Source organism: Dermacentor andersoni, chromosome 1 (assembly GCF_023375885.2).
Source record: "Dermacentor andersoni chromosome 1, qqDerAnde1_hic_scaffold, whole genome shotgun sequence".
Classification (NCBI taxonomy): Eukaryota; Metazoa; Arthropoda; class Arachnida; order Ixodida; family Ixodidae; genus Dermacentor; species Dermacentor andersoni.
In genome coordinates this window covers 385,054,967-385,074,155 of record NC_092814.1, presented here as the reverse complement: position 1 = coordinate 385,074,155, position 19,189 = coordinate 385,054,967, and the positions used below count along the sequence as shown (strand labels likewise).

At 47.4% G+C, this 19,189-nt stretch overlaps 1 protein-coding gene across 4 annotated transcripts in view; it reads left to right on the top strand.

Annotated features, from left to right (window-relative positions):
- Window positions 1-19,189, top strand: part of LOC126518533 (uncharacterized) — a 177,032-nt gene that overhangs the window by 128,945 nt on the left and 28,898 nt on the right. For 2 of the 4 annotated variants that reach the window (XM_055065011.2, XM_055065010.2), the window contains exon 7: window positions 4,866-5,096. The exons of the other annotated variants lie outside the window; for them this stretch is intronic. In XM_055065011.2, coding sequence (XP_054920986.1) covers window positions 4,866-5,096 — 231 coding nt within the window. The remainder of the gene's footprint in view (window positions 1-4,865; window positions 5,097-19,189) is intronic. 4 annotated transcript variants of the gene reach the window in all.

Here is a 19,189-nt window from a genome sequence, read left to right as displayed (position 1 = left end):
CGATAGTTCGCATGATAGTCCGAGTAACAAACAATCAAAGAGGAATGAAAGAGTAAGACAAGCTGTTTGGTAAAGAACCTGGTCAACAGCAAACTAACTCTCCCTACCCTACCACAACGGTGACTAGGGAGGATAAAGAAAAGACAGACCAAGTAATAATGGCGTATAAAGCAACTCTGTGGCTACCTCACGTTCCTCAAATGAGAAACTACTAGCGCTTGGCTTCCACAACACAACTGAAGAGTTGGCTGAAGCACAAAGGACAACTCAAAGGAACCACCTTCTACAAACACCAAAAGCCAGAGAAGTTGTCCACAGGATCGGCCTCGGCCAAGAAGTACAGGCACAACAAAGAACAAAGGCACTCTCTTGCCTAATCAAATTGGTACACTGTATCCTCACTACCAAAGAACATGGATCCAACTATGCATACTGGGAGAAAAAAAAGCAAGGGCAGAGTACATAGATAAAATGACAAAATACATGAACACGGTGACCCTCACAGACGCCCTACCTTATCAGACAAACGCAAAGAAAATCGTGGCAATGGTAATCGACGGAAAAGTAAAAATTACAGCCTGCGGCTCAATAAGCCGAGCCTCTATAACAGATGCGTAGGAGGTTGTAATCACATTGCCAATAACGGAACGCAGGGAGCGAAAAGCGCCACTAACAATAATTACTAACTCACAGGCGGCATGTAGAAATCATTGAAGGGGTAGAATAGGTGCGAAGGCATACCTGATTCTGGCAAAAGCTCATGAAGCACCCCCCCCCCCCCCCCAATTGAATACACCCGTACTATCATCTGGGCCTCAGGGTATGAGGATATCACAGGGAACCTGTACGCAGGTATGGAGGCTCGACGCTTCACAAATCACCGAGCCGCCATGGACACTGCAATAGGGGACCCAACACCCACAGACCCTAATTATGCAACAATTCTGACATATTACAGGAAGAATAGAAAGTATACACTGCCACATAAGAATCTTACAGAAATGGAGACTGCAGCGCTAGGCAGACTCCAGGCAAATACATTAACAAACTTACGCAGGCTGCACGTATTTTGCCCCACAGCACACAAGGATATATTTTATTTATTCATTGCATTACCCTAAAGGCCCTAGTGGGCTTTACATGGGGGGAAGAGATTTCAGGTGAGTACATAAATATCAGTTATAAAGAATACAAATCGAAGACAAGAATACTAACAACAAAACAAGAAAACAGAAACAGCAAGTTGATTTGAACCAAGGTGTCCAGAATATCATAGACGAAAAATCAACCAAATGCATTGAATACGAGTATAGAACATTTTGTCAAATATCCATTAAAACACTGATCATAAATACATTATTAAGAACACTGCATACATAGAGCGTACAAAAACTGTATATGAAACGAAGACAGGCAGACATGGGTTAGCAATGTTTTCGATTTTGTAAATAGCCCAAGAGTACTGAGTGAAATATTCAAGGATCGCATATCTCGACGATGTTGGACGGCAGCGAGCTCCATTCGCTTGTACACAATGCTACAGGACAAATTTTGGTACTTCTTCCCCGGGAGAAAATGGGCGATACTTTGTGCGTATGATCGAGATGGGTTGAAGTATGAGGGATTGGAGAAACGTGTTTGGGCAAACATTGTTTTGTTATGGCAAGGTGAGTAAAAAAACGATAGCCGAGTATGTCGCCTGCGCATGACAAGCTTAGCTTGATTAAGTTCTGCTTTTAGTGATGAAACGCTTATGAAGCGTGAATAGGATGACGTGACAAACCACGCGGCCATGTTCTGTACCATTTCGAGCATGTTAGTAGGGCCTGTCAGGTGAGGATGCCATATGATTGAAGCATATTCAAGAGAGCGCCGAATCAGTGAATTGAAAGCGTGTAGTCTTGTGTCTTTATTACCAAAATGCAAAGCGTCATATAACAAGGCCGAGCTTCTTGAAAGCCTTCTTAGTAATATGCTTGATGTGAACAGCCCAGCTTCAGTCAGAAGTAAGTATGCGATGCCCAGGTACATAACTGATGTGACTTGTTGGATTACTGTATCACTTATTTTATTAGTTTGAGCATGCAAGAGAAATGTTAGTAAATTTTAACCGCTTGGTTTTTCCCAGATTAATTTTCATTTCACAATCACTGCGTCATTCCTTTAACCTTGAGAGATGAGATTGTAGTTCTGCGACGTCGGCCTTGCAAGTTATTTTCTTATAACACAATCGTCACCGAAAAGACGGATTGACGAACATATGTTAGATGCTATGTCAATATTGTATGCTAGAAATAGAAGAGGACCCAACACCTCTTGAGGCACCCAAAATGTTACACGTGTCGGATTAGATATATAATCGTTAAGTTTACCTAACTGCTACCGACTTTTTAGAAACTATTCTATCCAAGCAGTCGTTCTCGTATCGCGATGCAGATTGCGTATCTTTAACATTAGTCGATTATGTGGAACACGGTCGAAAGCTTTTGAAAAGTTTATGAAAATGGCATCGATGTAGACGGACATATGTAGTGCTGTGCGCAGATCTGTCACAAGTTCGAAACGTTGTCTGACATAATTTTTAGCGAAAACCATGCTGGCTGTTAAGAAGTAAATTGTTACGGCTGAGATGATCCATCACCTGTGAATATATGATGTGCTCTATTGCCTTACAGGAAGTGGACGTAAATGAAATCGGCCTGTAGTTGTTAGGGTGAGTGCTGCTGCAAGATTTCAATATAGGTACCAGATATGCAGATTTCCAGTCGTCCGGTACACAGCCAGAATCAAAGGGTTGCTGGAAGATTGACGTGAGCAGATTAGCTGAATGATGGCAGGTTAATTTCAGTAGTTTGGTGCTGATGACATTGGGACGGGGATTGGTTTTGTGTGGAAGTCGATTTAGGGTGCTAGCTATGCCATGGTCCGTAGTTAAGATTGTTGGAAAAGGGTGCGAAATGGACAGCTGTTACCATGACAGTGAATCGTTGAGTGCAAGTTCTTTAGTTAATACTCCACTGAAGGGTCAATAAATTGTTCAGCACAGTGTTCTACCGCTAAAGTGCTGCCGTCTTCCGTCGTCAACACCGCTATTGAGTGGGCGCTTTCAGGATTCACCATATTCGAAAATTTTTTTAGAGTCCGTTTTCATCAGGTTAGGGAGCGTTTCATTAAAGTATTTGTCTTTAGCTTGGAGAATGGCACTTTGTGTTTGGGGAGCCTACGAAAACCTTGCTGTTCAATCTTGACCACAGTTTGAGCGACCCGCTTTCCTGTAAGTCCTTTTTTTCTTGTTAAAGGGACGTTTCACGTCTTGGGTGAGCCAGGGGCCATCTGTTCGAGAAATCATTGTTACTTTACGCAAGCAAGCAGCCCCGATTTCTTTTAGTTTGTCCCGAAAGAAGACTAGTTTTAATCAGTTGTAGGGTCGTCAAAGTACTAAAAAAATCTGCTACAAAAGCCTGTAGCATACTGTTCCACTTTGTTATGTCAGCACACGCGTAGTTCAGCAGTTCCTTAATTTTTATTTGTTTGCTGGTGGAAGTGAAACCAAGCAATGGACTGTCCTATGATCGCTGATTTCTCCAAGTACGCGTGTCTTAGCGATTTCCGGGCTGTTGGTTAGACCGAGATATAAAACGCGATCCTTCCGCGTAGGTTCATGTACAAGTTGTGTTAAGTTGTGATAAAGGAGCAACTGAAGAAAGCGAATACATTCAGGCAGATTATTATGATTACGGGTGGAGAGAATGAGCCAGTGTATTTCTGTAGAATTAATATCACCGCCTAAGCAGGAAAGAGAATTCGGAAAGTTGTACATGACTTGGTCAAAGGCGTTGCTAAGAAGATCTGCAACGCTGAATTGCTGTCGGTTGGTCGACAACATGCACCAATGGCGCACAAGCGACGTGACCAGTGTGACAAGAGGCCCAGGCTGTTTTGAGAGGAGTCTACTAGAATATGAGAGGGGTGGTATAATTCCTTAATCGCAATAACTACACCACCTCGGCACCCAATTCTGTCTTTGCGGAAGATGACGAATGACGATGGTAATGAAAGCTCGCTGTTTTATGTTTTATAAGCTCCCTGTTTGATGTAATAACAGCATGTAATTAAGGAGTTCTGCTTTTTTTCCAGTAAGACTTTAGTACACTACATTTCGATCTCTCAGGCTTCTGTGTGCTTGCTATATTAAATTGAGTCGGGACTACACTTTCTTTCATGCCGAAGTTGATTAAGGTCTCTGATACACCGCAGCGATCATCTTCTTCGAAGCGAAGTTGTTGCCGTCTTCATCTCTCCCTAAAGTGCTCCACCTAGAGGTGTCATGGAGGATACTATCGGATCTAATTAAAATACCTGAAATATGAAAAAATGTCATGTATATCGTCGGTGTTGAGAAAACTCTCTGTATTGAGCACATGGCGCAGCTGGCATCGAGTGATTCTCATACTGCTTCTTTTCTGTGCCATTTGCTTTCCTGAACGCGTGCGAATGTTTTCGCTTACTGCTTTTCACTTTTTCCCGCAATGTCATCGGGTGATACAGGGTTCTTCCAAGTACTGACGTTATAATGCAGCGTGCCGACTGCAATTATCCGCGTAATATATTATTTGGGACAGGAGCAGGACGGGTGCATAAAGCGCGTTCAGCGCCACAATAAAACGGTCCACTTCTGTGGAGGTGTTCAAGTGCACGTCTTTTTTTCCTGGGTTATTTTTTGTGCAATTTATGCTCGCATTATACCACTTCCTAAACATTTAACACCGAGGCGTTGTGTTAACATAAGAGAGCGTATTGCTCGTTAATGTTTAACGTCCAACAGCTGGTATTATTTCCATCGCGCTTTCCGTTGTCATCTGCAGGTATTTCCGCAGACCCCTGTCCGTGTTCTGTTGCCAGAAATGGTTCCTGCGTGGTTCCCGAGATACAGCAGCACCTCGCAACAGTGGCTATCAGCTCCACAGGCTAATCAGCAGGCTAACGCATACCGACAAAGCTCCTCCCCGCGAGAGCTATGTCGCATCTGTCAGCGTGCCTGGACAATGGGCTGCCCAATATGTCCAATGTGCCAAGCGTCTCGGCGAAACCTATAGGTGTGCCACTATAAAATTTATTTGCCGTAACAATTCGCTGCTAGATGGTGGTTCGATCTGCACACGTAGCATTGTTTAGAGAAAAATACGCAAGAACAAAGGCGTTTGCTTATACTCTTCATGTTAGCGGCAGTTCGGAAGAAATATTCATTCTGGAATCTAGTTCCTGAGCCCGTGGGGACCCTGCCTGTACAAATAACTAAGAACAGCTTAATTTTCAGTGTTTCTAGAGCTCGTGGAAGCGTGCGAACTCAAGCAGGCATGTGGATGTTGAAAGCATCGTGATGGAGTTATACGAGAAAGCATCCGCCTAATGGGCAAGGGTAATACACAGGTTTTGTTTCGTTGGCCTACTAATTTTCTTTTCAGACACGTAATATTGGTGCTTTCAGAAGCTTCCTTTAAAAATAAGTGTTTTGTGCACGTGTGATAAGTAAGCAAACTTATTTCAGCATAATGCTTAATTATTAAGCTCGAGCTCTGCCCTAAAGCAACGCTTGTTAGTAACAGACTAACGATTCCGTTCTCGCACACTGGTGCTCGGGTCGGGTAATAAGTTTAACAAACATGTTCATTCGGAATTTGAAGGCCGGGAAAGTTAGAAATTACACAGACTGTAAGCAGCATGCGAACGCACCACTACTATTTCATGAGAAAGCAGAACACGCGCTTCCTATCCAGTGAACGTTTATCCAGGTATTTGTTCAAGTGTGTATGAAATGTACCGAAACTTGGAACCGGGAAATAACCCTGTGTTGTCTTGTTAACAAAAGATCCCGAGTCATCGGTGAAAGCTATTTCTTTTGGCAGCTTGAAAGTAGCCCGTAGTGTCCGTATTTTGCCGTGCGGAATGTCTAACTTTTTTCAAGCGGTAGTACGTACGTCCACGATACGATCGCAAAATTAACTCAAGTTAGAATCCTAGTTGTCAAGCGATGTATATTCCTCAAAGAAGTGGCGTTATCATCACCAAATAATTAATGCAGCGTACCGTTCACCTGATACATCCTTTGCCACATATTAGTGTTTAACTTATATACACAATGCCCGAGCCAGCCGGCGCGCCTATATACGCATGGTCTTACCTTCGTAATGCTCTTGCCTGCTCCTGTTTCCAACTTATTCTAAATAGCTTCACACAAACTGTCAAGCATTTTGCCTGCCGAAAAAAAAAATGTCAACACTGTAGCACCTTGCTGCGTTCTTCAAGAAGTGATTGAATAGACGTACGAAGAACCATTTCTTGCAATTACTAAACGCACAAGGCTCATGTGCCAGATGTCTCAATTTCTGGGCGATTCCTTCTGAAGCAATGGCGAAGATCGCAACTGAAAATGCATCCGACTTCAAGCGATCCACCACTTTATAGTAAGATATTTAATTACAAAGGTGATAAACGTTGGAGATCAGTCTAGAAGCAGAGAACAGCATGAGCTCTCTCGCAATCGCAGCACAGGTCATCGTCTTCGAGCTGCCATCGAAAACATGAGGTGTTTGAGCGTTGAGCCCGGGCGTGAGGCGTCGCGATCTTGGCGGCTCAGGGACGAGACAAGATGAAGGTTTCGTAAGCTTTAGGCGTCTAACGTGCACTGTCTCGCGACCGTGACAATGAAGGTCCGGCGATGGTGTGTCGGGCTCAATGATGTAGCTCACAGGTGAGGTGGCATTGATGATACTGTATGCACCGTAGTACAGTGCAAGTAGTTTCGATAAAAGGCCAGGGGTGTGAGGCGGTATCAAAAGCCATACAAGGGAACCGGCAGAGAACTTGGGCATGGTCTGATGGCTGTCACGTCGTGCCCTCTGACGCCCCTAATCTTTGTTGGTCATCAAAGGAGCCAGCCAGCTGGCGGCAATCTACAGCGTATCGAGCAACTTCAGAAATTATAGTGCACTCATAGGCGTAAGGTCGGTAGGGCAATATAGCATCCAGTGTACACAACGGCACGCGTACTTACAAGAGAAAAAAAGATTAAATACGGGTGGTCGCTTGCGCCGCGGTGTTATATGCGAACGTAACGAACGGGAGTACGGTGTCCCAATTTGTGTGTTCGGACGAGACGTACACCCGTGAGCAAAAGTATACGGACCACGGGAGCGCGTGCCAAACTGCATCGACGCACCGTCTACCGACGCGGTGCCTGCTGTCGGGAGGGCCGCTAGAGCAGCGGTGTGCATGCGCGTCCCATCATATCTGCTGGCCTGACATGTAGCTTTGCCTGGCGTGGTTACGGTGCTCGTAGACTAAACGTCCACTGGGCGCCGTTTTCTCTGCTGTGTCGCATCTGGGCCACTGTTTTACGCAGCGGCTGCGGCTGGGCTTGCACGCGCGTCCGCCGCGCTTAGCTTTCATTCTTACCTTCGAGCTATTATCGCCCGCCGCACTGCCTTCTCTGACGCTTTTAGATGACTCGCGCAATATGACTTTCTGCGGCGTTATTATCTCGAACTGTTCCAATGTTTGCTGCCGCAGGTAGAAGCAAGGTTTTGCAATCGGTGTACGCCGTCGCGTTAAGAAGTAGAACTGAGTTGCTGGCGCTAGTGTGCTCCGCAAGCCGCAGGATATTAAAAGGAGAAATTAGCGGCACCGCACTGCCTTTATTTCTTAATTTCGTAATGGGTCTGAGGTCGTAAAAGGAACGGAGAGCGAAGCCACATCAGGTGTTTAGGAGAGCGGTAGAGCGTGTCAGCGTCGAAGTGCTTTTGACCGGAGCGCTATACGACACGAATGTAACATTCCTGCAGGCGAAGCGCCCACTGGCCCAGGCGACCGGATTGGTCTTTCAAAGAGGAGAGCCAAGAAAATGGGTGATGGTCACTGGTGATGCTTAAAGGACAACCGTATACGTACGTACGGCCGAAACTTGCCCAGTGCCCAATTTCTGACTAAGCATTCCTTCTCGTAGCGGAGTAGTTCGACTAAGCTTTCTTAATGGTACGGCTCGGATAAGCCACGACATATTCTTCATTCGTGGATTGCCATTGTGTCAAGACGGCACCAAGGCCTACACTACTGGCATTGATGTGAACTTCTGTCGGCGCAGATGGGTCGTAACGGCGAAGAATCGGCGGTGAAATCAACAACGCGCTAACCTTTTCAAAGGCTTCATGGCGTGTCAGGAAGGGGGAGGACGCAGTCTTTCGAGACAACACGGCCCAAAATAGTTCGTTTGTGGCCAGCGAAACGGCTCTTGAGGTTGAGCTGTAGACCAGCTGAAGTGACAAATTAGGATGTCATACAGGCGGATGAGATGTGTCGGAAACCTTTCTTATAAAACAAACATGTCATCCAGGTAACATGAACAAGCCTTCCGCTTGTGTTCGCGAAGGATGGTACCAATCACGCTCTCCAACGTCGCGGGCGCATTGTAGCACCTGAATCGCCAAAAGTTAAGCACGTATAGGTCAGCGGGAGTGACGAAAGCTGTCCTTTGGCGGTCAGGGTCAGCCAAGGAAACCTCCCAACTGCCTGAACGATGATCTACAGATGAGAAGTATTCTTTATCTTGCAGCCTAGAGTCTCTTCCATCCGCGGAAATGGGTAAGCGTCTTTTTTTAATCCTGTTTAGGCGGCCATAATCGGCACAAAATAAAATGCAGCAATCATTTTCCGCACTAGAGCGACAGGTGAAGACTTAGGACATTGACAATGCTGAATGAATCCGCGCTTCAGCATGTCTTCCACTTGTTTCGTGGTAACTCGACGCTCTTCGGAAACGAGATATGCAAGCTGTCGCAAGGGGGCATGTGAACCGGTGTCAATGGTGTAAGATGGACTTGTGCAACCCAATAATGGTAGGTTGCAGTCAAACGAAGTGACTAGCTGCTTAAGGAGGGTAAGAACTTGGATGCAGTAAGATGGCGAGAAGGTCTGCGGCGATGCTGCAATCGAAAACAGCTGACGGTGGTGTTCATTGAACAACAGCTATGGCGTCAAGATGTAAACGGGTGGTGCCATCCTGAACGTCAAGATCTTGAATACACGTAACAGCTTGCACAAATCCTAAGGTCTCCCCCGCAGGGGCGTCTGCGTCAGCAGGCGTTTGGTTCTTTGCGACACCCCGTAACCGCGCACACGAGGGTTGCACTCCCCCGCGTGTAGCCGTTCGCGGCTTAGCCGTGTCTGGGGAAAGGGGGATCCTGAAGGTTTAGTCGATGCTGGGTGTTTGGACCTTTAAGGCCCCCGGCGGAGGCAACACACCTCTTTGGCCTCTGCTTCAGATGACGGCACCCCCGGACGAACCCACCCGGGGGAAATCGGTAGTTGCCTCTTCCTGTCTCTCTCTCCCTCCAGCCTTCGTCTTTCTCTCACTTTTCATCTTTCCTGTCTTCTCCTACCTTCAGCTTACTTCTAATTTTTCCAGGCAGCAAGGGTTAACCTTGTGTGAAGAGCGAACCTAGGTTATCTCAAATTTGGTTATGGTGATAACCTACAGCTGGCATGTGCAGGATCTGTTTTCACAGTCCCTGTAGCATCTCCTTGTAGGGCTTCACGGTGGGTGGCTGGCGTTATTGCCGAAAATTACATTCTTCTATGGCAAGCTCCTTCCCTCCCCTCTCAGATCGCCCTAGGAAGAGAGGGCGCACCGAACATGTATTTCAGTTCTTTGGACGTCAAAGACCCAACTTCCCATGATTTCACGTCATTCACTCCGAAAAATCAGATAAACAAGTGCGCACTATCTCCCCATTCCTAGTTTCAAAGTCTTTAAGTGATGTCCTTGGTCCAGGCTACAAGGCATCAAGGATGGCAAGTGGTGATCTCCTCTTAGAACTGCATGATCAGAAACAATAGGAAAAATTGCCCAGTCTAGTGTCATTTGGGGATGTTCCCGTGACAGTAACTCCAGACCGTACTCTGAACACCCCCCGCGGCGTTGTCTCGGATCATGATTTGCTCCAGCTGACAGAGGCTGAGCTCCTCGAGGGCTTCAGTGAGTAGAATGCTGTTAATGTCAGGAGAATTAAGCTGAGGCGGGATGGTAAAGAAATCGCGACCAAACACCTAATACTCGCATTCGGCTCAAGTATTCTGCCCGAGTCTGTAGAGGCCGGGAACATCAAGCTCCGTGTTAGACCATATGTGCCAAATCCCCTCAGATGTTTCAAATGCCAACGTTTTGGCCACAGCTTGCAGAGCTGCCGAGGCCGCCAAACATGTGCGAAATGCAGTCCCCATGAACACACGTCTGAGGCTTCCGAGAACTCTTCGCATTGTGTAAACTGTGATGGCGAGCACGCCGCGTACTAGCGCTCGTGCCCGTCTTGGAAAAAATAAAAAGAAATTGTCCCGATCAAAGTGAGAAAATATATCGTTCAAAGAGGCACGTAGGCGGGTGTCATACCTCCCAAAGAGCAGGTTTGCCGAAGTGGCGCCTAAGGGGGCAGCACCACAACGGTCTCCGGCGGCTGTTCGACCCACACCCAGTGAGGCGGCAGTGACGCCATCCGCCCCCCCCCCCCCCCCCCGGCGGCTGCAGCTAGCGCTGCTACGCCGCCCCAGAAGACGGGGCCATCTACCTCCGGGCAGGTGGCCTCAAAGGTCTCGTCCAACGTGCCGAGGTTTTCACGTCAAACAAAGCGCTCGGAAGCGCGCGTGTCCAGCGCCTCGCAAGAGGCGATGGACACAACGACGAGTCAGACGGCGCCACCAGTGCCTAAGGAGCGGCGAGGCGCTCTCGATCGCTCCAAACGGGACAAAACTCCCGTCACAGGGCCTCTAAAGGGCCCGTGAGTTAATCCTTATCTCTTAAACACACAGCACCCAACACATTTTACCATAATGGAGACACATACTACAATGGAACGTTAGAGGTCTTCTTCATAACCTTGACGATATTAGTGAACTAATACAGAAACACAATCCCAAGTTGCTGTGTGTTCAAGAGACACATCTCAAACCTACCAACAGAATTTTTTTTTCGGAACTACACCATCTTCCGAAGTGACCGTGACGAGACAAATGCCTCCGGTGTTGTAGCAATAGTAGCAGACAAGGCGGTAGCTTGCCGACACGTTGCCCTTCAGACACCCCTTGAGGCAGTGTTAGTTCGGGGCATTTTGTTTAATAAGTTCGTCACTCTATGTACCATTTATATACCCCTGAGCCATCATCTGGAAAGGCGTCTTTTATAATCTTATTGACCAGCTTCCCGAGCCTTATATACTCGTGGGAGATTTTAACGCTCATAACACGATGTGGGGAGGCTCACAATGCGACGCGAGAGGTCGACTCATTGAAAATTTCCTTTTAACCTCCGGTGCGTGTCTCTTTAATAAGAAAGAACCAACATATTATAACCCACATCATAACTCGTTCTCATCAATATACCTTGCGATCGGCTCCGCTTTCATCTTTCCCAATCTAGGATGGTATGTAATTAAAGACTCATTCAGAAGTGACCACTTCCCAGTACGCTGAACTTCGCAAACAAACTTCATTTTCCTCCACGCTTCCCTCGCTGGAAACTGGCCTCAGCTGACTGGGAACGTTTTAGGAAGCCACCCACATATCACGGGATTTTATAGACAATTTACTATAAGTCATGCTGTTTCATACTTCACTGCATTTATCATTGACGCCGCTGAAAAGTGCATTCCTCAAACAAGAGGCACCTCATCCAAAAGACGGTTCCCCTGGTGGAATGATTATTGTAGAGAAGCTAAGAAGAGACAAAATAAAGCTTGGAGCAAACTACGTGAAAGTCCTACAGCCGAAAATCAAATAGAATTTAAACAGGTTCAGTCAAAGAGAAGGACGCGACGACAGGCAGAGGACAAGCTGGCAGAGGTTTCTCTCAAGCATCAATTCGTATACACAAGAATCTAAAGTATGGGATAGTCTGAAAAGACTACGTTCACAAGACATTAATCCGTTGCCCCTAGTGAACGGTGAAGCGAACCGCTTGTAAAACCAAGCTGACGCCCTTGGCGAACACTTCCTGCACGTTTCCAGTTCTGATCATTCCTCAAGGCTTTCCTAAAACACAAACAAGTAGCGGAAGGCAAGGCTATCGACCGCAAATGCAGACAGAACGAACCCTTTAACACGCCTTTTAACATTGCCGAGTTGAGAGCCTCCCCGACTGCATGTCATAGCTGTGCACCTGGACCCGATAGGATCATGTACGACATGCTTAATCATCTCCCCAGTGATACTCAAATTACCCTGCTAGAACTTTTTAGCGCTATATGGGCTGCGAGGTACCTCCCTACTGCATGGAAAAAAATCGCTTGTCATTCCGATTCTGAAACAGGGCAATGACCCCACATTAATAACAAGTTACCTCCCAATTGCCCTCACAAGTTGTGTATGCAAAATTTCTGAAAAAAATGACAAACCGTCGACTTTTACACTTCCTTGAACTAAAAAAATTTCTTGATCCATATCAGTGTGGTTTTAGAGTGGGCCGATCAACAGCCGACCATCTAGTGCGCATCGAAGCAAACATTCGTGATGCTTTCGTGCATAAACAATCTTATCCGTGTTTCTCGACATGGAAAAGGCGTGCGATGCAACTTGGCGCCACGGAATCCTGCGTTACCTATCGACCCTGGGCATGCGCGGCACTATGTTGAACATTATAGAAAGCTACCTGCACAACCGTACATTCCGGGTGAAAATAGGTAATGTGCTGTCGCGTGCATTCATACAGGAAACTGGGGTATTCCAGGGAGGCATACTGAGTTGCATGCTCTTTGTCGTTAAAATGAACTCTTCGTAAAGTATTACAACCATCTATTTTTTATTCCGTCTACGTAGACGACATACAAGTAGGTTTCAAATCCTGCAGCCTAACAGTCTTAGAGACAAGTACAACAGTGCTTGAACAAAGTTTCCAAGTGGGAATACGAAAACGGGTTCAAAGTGAACGCCAACAAAAGTTCTTGCGTTCTTTTCACTAGGAAGAAAGGGCATGCTGCAGATCCCACTGTCGAAATATATGGGCCACAAATACCTGTCAACAAGGAACGCAAATTCCTAGGTGTCATAGTTGACTCCAAGCTTACCTTCATTCCGCACATAAAATATCTTAAAGCAAAATGTCTTAAAACAATTATTCTACCTAAAATCCTATCCCACACAACATGCGGCAGCGACAGGAATGTTTACTCAATCTTTATAGAAGCCTAGTTCGATTACGACTGGACTATGATGCCCTGGTTTATCACTCTGCCACCCCGAGCGCGCTAAAGATGTCAGACCCAGTCTACCACCTGGGTATCCGCCTGGCCACTGGCGCCTTTAGAACAAGCCCTATCGAACGTCGTCTATACGTAGTCAGATAAGTGGTCACTCCATTTTCAGAGAACATACACCAGCTTCACCTATTTTCTCAGTGCGCTCTAATAAGAAACATCCTTGTTACACGACAGTTAACGACTTGACGTGTCAAACATTTTCCGTAACAGACCCTCTGAGACTTCCTTTGTCACTTCGTATAAGAGAACTTAGCGAAGAAATGGATGTCCCCCTACTCGAACATAGCCTAATGCCTGCAGCTAAGCTATTACCGCCCTGGGAGTGAGTGGCAGGTGATAGCATGTGACGTATCCTTTGTAGAGATCACAAAGCGCGCTCCTGAGCTTGAAATTGCTATGCATTTCCGTGAGCTTCAATCGAAGTACTTCTGCTCCAAATTCTACGCAGACGCGTTAAAATCCCATACTTGCGTGTCCTACGCTGCTGTTGGTCCCTCTGTTTCTTAATCTGACTTGTTGAACCCCCTAACAAGCATCTTTACTGCAGAAGCCTATGCAGTACTGCCTGCAGTAAAATATAAGGAAACTGAAACTTTACAGAGCAATCATATTCACAGACTCGTTAAGTCTTGTAAAATCACTCATTTCTTTACAAAAGCACTCAAATTCTGTCTTCAATGAACTGTGCTCACTCTTATGTAATATCTACTTATCACATAGACATGTATTAATATGCTGGGTTCCTGGTCATATAGGAATCGAGGGAAATGTGCTTGCCGACGAGGTGGCCAAGTCAATAGCATCGCAAGGTATTCGATCTGCTGCAGTCCCTGCCACAGACATGAAGCCTTTCCTAAGAAACAAACTGCAAAGCCCCTGGCAACGCTTATGGGACGCAGAAACAAGTAATAAGCTTCACCTAATTAAGCCCAAGTTAGGTTTCTCGAACCCAACTAAGAAAACACGAAGAACAAACGTCCTATTCACTAGACTAAGAATAGGACACACATTTGGCACTGATAACTTTCTCCTTACCAGTAACGAGCCTCCAACCTGTGGCAGATGTGGCGACAGGCTGACCGTCCTCCACGTCTTCCTGGAGTGGCGGGAAGCCTAAAGAGACAGGAGGAAACATTTTGCTTTTGCATAGCGCCATCGCGTCCTTCTGCATCCGGCCATGTTTCTTGGCGAAGAAGCGCTTTTTAAGACCAAATCAGTCCTCGCTTTCTTGAGAGATGTCGTGCTACGCGTTACAAGCTCATTAATTTCGTAGCGCATCCTCTTTCTAGACGATGCCTCTACGATATTTATTTTTGTATAGCCCATGCCTCTAGGCCATTGGCTTTCAAGGGCTCGGGTGAGGCAGAAGTGCTCTAGACAACTTTAGCATTTCACATATTTTTTATATTGCATCATTCTTTCCCCATGAATTTTAGTGTTCATAGTACACGTCAATAGTCATGCCATAATTTTATTACGCGTAGATTTTATGCAGTTTACACCAACTCTTTTAGGCCCCTTTACAGCCACGTCAATTAAATTCACAGAAACCATCAGACCACGATGAACTCTGTAACACTACCATGGCACTCTTTGGCCATACCTTGTTCTTGCGCCATTAAACATCAAACATCAATCAATCAACTCCTAAGGTCTCGCCACGCAATATAGTCGCTGTGTACGCATGCGGATTACGTGTGGACATCAAAGCTGATTCAAACCTAACACTGAGGCCAGCGAGCGGGAGAAATAAGTACGTGCGTGTAGCAAGCATCATTTTGAGGTGTAACTGCCACAGTGGAGTATCCACGGCTTGCACACGACAGGGTCACAAGCACCTACGCCTCCGCAGGCAAATTAGTATGGGCGTCAATAGAGACTTTGCGAACACCGTGGCCGGCGCCGGCCCATGGTAAGTCACATAATGGCGAAGGGGCCATTTGCTGGTGAGAACAATCGATGATTGCACTATGACGTTACAGAAAGTCCCCTCCGAGGATGACATCATGGCAACAGGATAGTAACACAAAAAAAACTCGATCTACAGAACGTCTTGTATGGCTACACGGGCGGTGCATGCAGCTGCAGGATGAATGCGTTGTGTTGTAGCAGTACACAGTGTCATGCAAGATAGAGGCCGTGAGTTTAGATGCCGACAAAAATTTTCATTAACCATGTAAATGGCGGCCCTGATATCGGCAAGCGCTTTTGTGGCTGCTCCCTCGACATGGTGATCAATGACATTGTGCGGAGAAAATTTAGGTCTTAGAAAGTTCGAGCTTGCAGTTCTTGCCTCAGAACCTGCGCTGATCAGTCTCCCTCGGCAATAGGGGGTCGGAGACGCATAGGTGACAGCGACCGTAAATGGGTAGAAAAAGGACAGCGACTGTCTCTCGGCGGCAGGTCAGCGGCATCGCGGCAACGAATAACTGTGGCATGTTGCTGCACGTAGCTAAACTGGTAAAAACGAAAAAGTGAATTCTTGTGAGTTACGTGCCAAAACCACCATTTGGTTATGAGGCACGCCGTAGAAGGGAGTCCGGAAATTTGAACAACCTGGGCTTCCTTAAGGTGCACCTAAATATAACTACATGGTCGTTTTCGCGTATTGCCCCTATCGAAATGCGGCCGCCGTGGCCGAGATTCGATCCCAAGATAAGCTGGTGGTAGGCGCCATGACTAAAGTAGATGTTGCAGTGACAGAAGCGCACAGCGTGACCAGCAATTCTTCAGGTAAAGCAAGTAGGCTTGTTGTCTGGCGTGCGCCACGTGTTGGCTCGAGATGAAGCTGGTCTGACTGCCGTGGAACGGGAGCGAGGGGAACCCGGTGGCGTTGTTGGTGGGGCGGAATATTACTTTGGGGGTGACCTTGCGACCGTGGCAGCGTAGTTGAGCGGCGGAAGTGTGACCCGAGACGCGTAGACGGCATGCGAGAGTGGTGCCGTAGGAGGTGTGAAGATGCGGGCAGTAGTATGAGAACGGTGCCGTCATGGAGTGAGTGAGTGAGGAAATTTTATTTCGAATCCGAACGATTGGCGTCCGGCGTGTTAGTGGGATGGGGCACCCTCCGAGGTTACGGCGAAGAGTTCTTGCCTCCAGGCGGCTTCCTTGGCCCGTTGGACTGCACAGAGTTTGTGTTCTGGTACGTCCACACTAGCGACAAAAACGCGCGCGACACGCCGCGCGCGGCGAGCGGTGCTGACGCGCGCGGCAAGATTCACGAAAAGCGGCAGCAACGCGCGGCAAACGCGCGAATGGGTGCGAGACCCATTTTTCGCGGCAGACGCAAAACGACCACCAATCAGAAGCGAGCCGCTTTACGAGCCGCGCGGTTGTGGCGCCACCTGTCGCATAAGCAAAGAATCATAATCTATGGGCTCTGAGACTGAACAGTGACACGCGCGCCGTAAAATCTCAGAGGCCATTTCCAGTCAAGGGGGCTGTTTTTGTTAAGCCTTACCACACCGCCACTGAGGCGTCGACGAAGAATTCGCCTCGCAATGGAGGCGTTTTTGGAAACCGTTCGCGGATATGCGTGCCTCTATGATAAATCGAGTGTCGGACAAGGAGCTGCGCGCCAACCGCTGGCACATTATGGACAGCAGTTTGGCATGACAGGTGAGTAATTGGTGAAGGCGGGGAAGCAGAGTGTGCGCCTGGCCCTCAGTGTCCCTGTACCGCACCCAAAACTTTCTCGTCCGCTTTTTGGCACGTCGGCGTCACACAAGTAAAGAACAAGTATTATAGTGTTCACAGTCACCAGTAGCTCCTCGTCCGTATCCGACATGCCTGAGCGTGGCCGGCAGTGGCGCAAAAAAACGCAGACACTTCCGATGGAAGACGAAATGGGCAGAACGGAGAGCGCTTTGTCACGAGAAGTATCGAATGGAACGAGACAACGTGGGACTCCACGGGCCGCTGCCGCGTGCCGCAAAACGCGACTGTGGACTTGCCCGCACGCGTCTGCCGCGCGGGCGCTTGCCGCGTGCGGCGTGTCGCGCGCGTTTTTGTCGCTAGTGTGGGCGTACCATTCCACGTTCGAGCTGAGCAGCGCGGCCTGCCATTGCGGGCAGAGGCTGTCGATGGAGGTCTCGCTCTCATTGTCGTGTATTAGACCCTGGCGTTCCCATAGCATGTGTTCTAGCGTGGCTCTGGTTCCGCACACTTTCCATCTATCTATTGTGTATATGTCTGGATAAATAGCGTGCATTAGTGCCTGGCTCTTGTATGATTTCGTTTGTAGTTGTCGCCACTGGACAGCTTCCGATCTACTGAGTTGTGGATCGGGTGGTGGATAAGTGCATCTTTGCATTATGTAATGGTTGATGTTGTTGAACCTGGTCATTCTGTCGAGGGGTCTACGTTCGTCGCAGCTAGGCAAGTGAGTCCTCGAGCTACATTGTGTGCCGACGCATTAGGGTTGTCCTCTCCCGTTGAGTCAGGGGTGTGCGCTGTTATCCACAGGATTTGGACGCTCCAGCCTTCCCTTGTTTTCCCTTTTTTGAGTATGTTTAGCGCCTCAGGTGAGATACGGCTGTTTGCGAAGTTGCGTACTGCCGTCTGCGAATCGCTGATCATATAGTATGCGTTGGTTTATAGTATGGCTAACGCCATAGCCGCTTCCTCCACCGTTTGGATGCGTGTCACGTTCATAGTCACGCTTGTGCAGCATTGTCTGTTGTGGTTAAGTACTGCTGCGACAAAACTGGGTTTGTGTTTGTAACCTCCAGCGTCTACAAAGACGGCGTATTTGTTTCTTCCGTAGTTCTTAGCAATTTTGCTTGCCCTGCTTTTTCTCCTGCTCTCGTGGTGTACAGGATGCATATTCTTGGGTAGTAGGGGTACCATGAGTTTGGCCTTTATTTCCTTGGGTATGTCTGGTTTGTCTCGGTGTTGTGTGTGGTAGCGGATCCCTAAATTATCTACAATATCTTCCCGCAGTAGCGTTCCAGAGGCGTTCGTATTGTGCTATACGTTGCGCGTCTATAGTTGGTCTAGCGTATTGTGCAGTCCCAACTCTAGGGCTTTCTCTGTGCTAGTGCTTGGCATCAGTTAAACCGCTTCTTTATATACTTTCCTTATAAGGCCGTCCAGCTTCTTTTCTGCGGCGTTCCATCTGTGGTATGCCGCCACATACGTGATCTGACTTATGATGAACGCCTGGATGATTCTTATGATGCTTCCTTCTTTCATGCCCTCGTGCCTGTGGGTGATTCTTTTGATCAAGCGCATCATCTGAGAAACTTTGGCTTCGATTTTGCGAATGATTTTTCCATTGGTGCACTTGGCTTCCATGCTCATTCCCAACACCCTCCTCTTCTGGACTTTGGGTATGGGTTGGCCATGTTGGGTCTTGAGTTGTATGTCTGTGTAGGTCTGTGTGTTGTGGTCCTTGGGAGGTCTCCCCTTTTGCGTTGCTCTGTACAGCAAAAGCTCAGATTTCTTGGTCGACCATGCTAGACGGGTGCCTTCTAGGTATTTCTCGACTGATTCAACTGCTTCTTGTAGTCTCTGTTCAATCGATCGATCACTGCCATAGTTTAATCATAGCGTGTTGTCGTCTGCATAGATTGTGTGGTTAAGTGCTTTGATTCCTTGTAGTTTGCTGGGAAGACCAATCAGAGCTAGGTTAAAGAGCATAGGCGATAATCGATCCCTGCGGTGTAGCTGCACTGCCAATAGGCACGTTCTCGGACGTGAGATCTCCTACCGTGATTTTTGCTTCTCTGTCCGTTAAAAAGTTTCGTATGTAGTTGTACGTCTGCTCACCCAAGCCAAGGTTGCTGATTTGGTGCATGATCGTTTGGTGTGCCACATTGTCGAATGCCTTCTTGACATCTAGCCCAAGTATGGCTCGAGTTGATCTCCCTGGTGCGTCTATCACTTGGTGT